Genomic DNA, 219 nt, shown 5'->3' on the forward strand with positions numbered 1-219 from the left:
ACACACCCTAAACACAACAGAAAGTAGATCGTAATCGGCCAACTTACCTAAAACAATCCAGATGGAATATTTTCGATCTCGCTCGCATTACCATGTCCGTTCTCGTGAACACACTCCCGCACTTATCACATTTTGCACCAAATAATCTGCAAACAAGAACAGAGAACATGATGAAGCAATGTGTCTCGCAGCAAGAAGTGGAAAAGGGATTTTTTTTTT

At 40.6% G+C, this 219-nt stretch overlaps 1 protein-coding gene across 1 annotated transcript in view; it reads right to left on the reverse strand.

Moving 5' to 3' along the window:
- Window positions 1-219, reverse strand: part of LOC119592348 (insulin gene enhancer protein ISL-1-like) — a 284,379-nt gene that overhangs the window by 197,086 nt on the left and 87,074 nt on the right. Inside the window, exon 4 of the mRNA XM_037941176.1 lies at window positions 48-146. Within this exon, the coding sequence (XP_037797104.1) occupies window positions 48-146 (99 nt within the window). The remainder of the gene's footprint in view (window positions 1-47; window positions 147-219) is intronic.

The sequence above is a fragment of the Penaeus monodon genome, chromosome 30 (genome assembly GCF_015228065.2).
Source record: "Penaeus monodon isolate SGIC_2016 chromosome 30, NSTDA_Pmon_1, whole genome shotgun sequence".
NCBI classification, from domain to species: Eukaryota; Metazoa; Arthropoda; class Malacostraca; order Decapoda; family Penaeidae; genus Penaeus; species Penaeus monodon.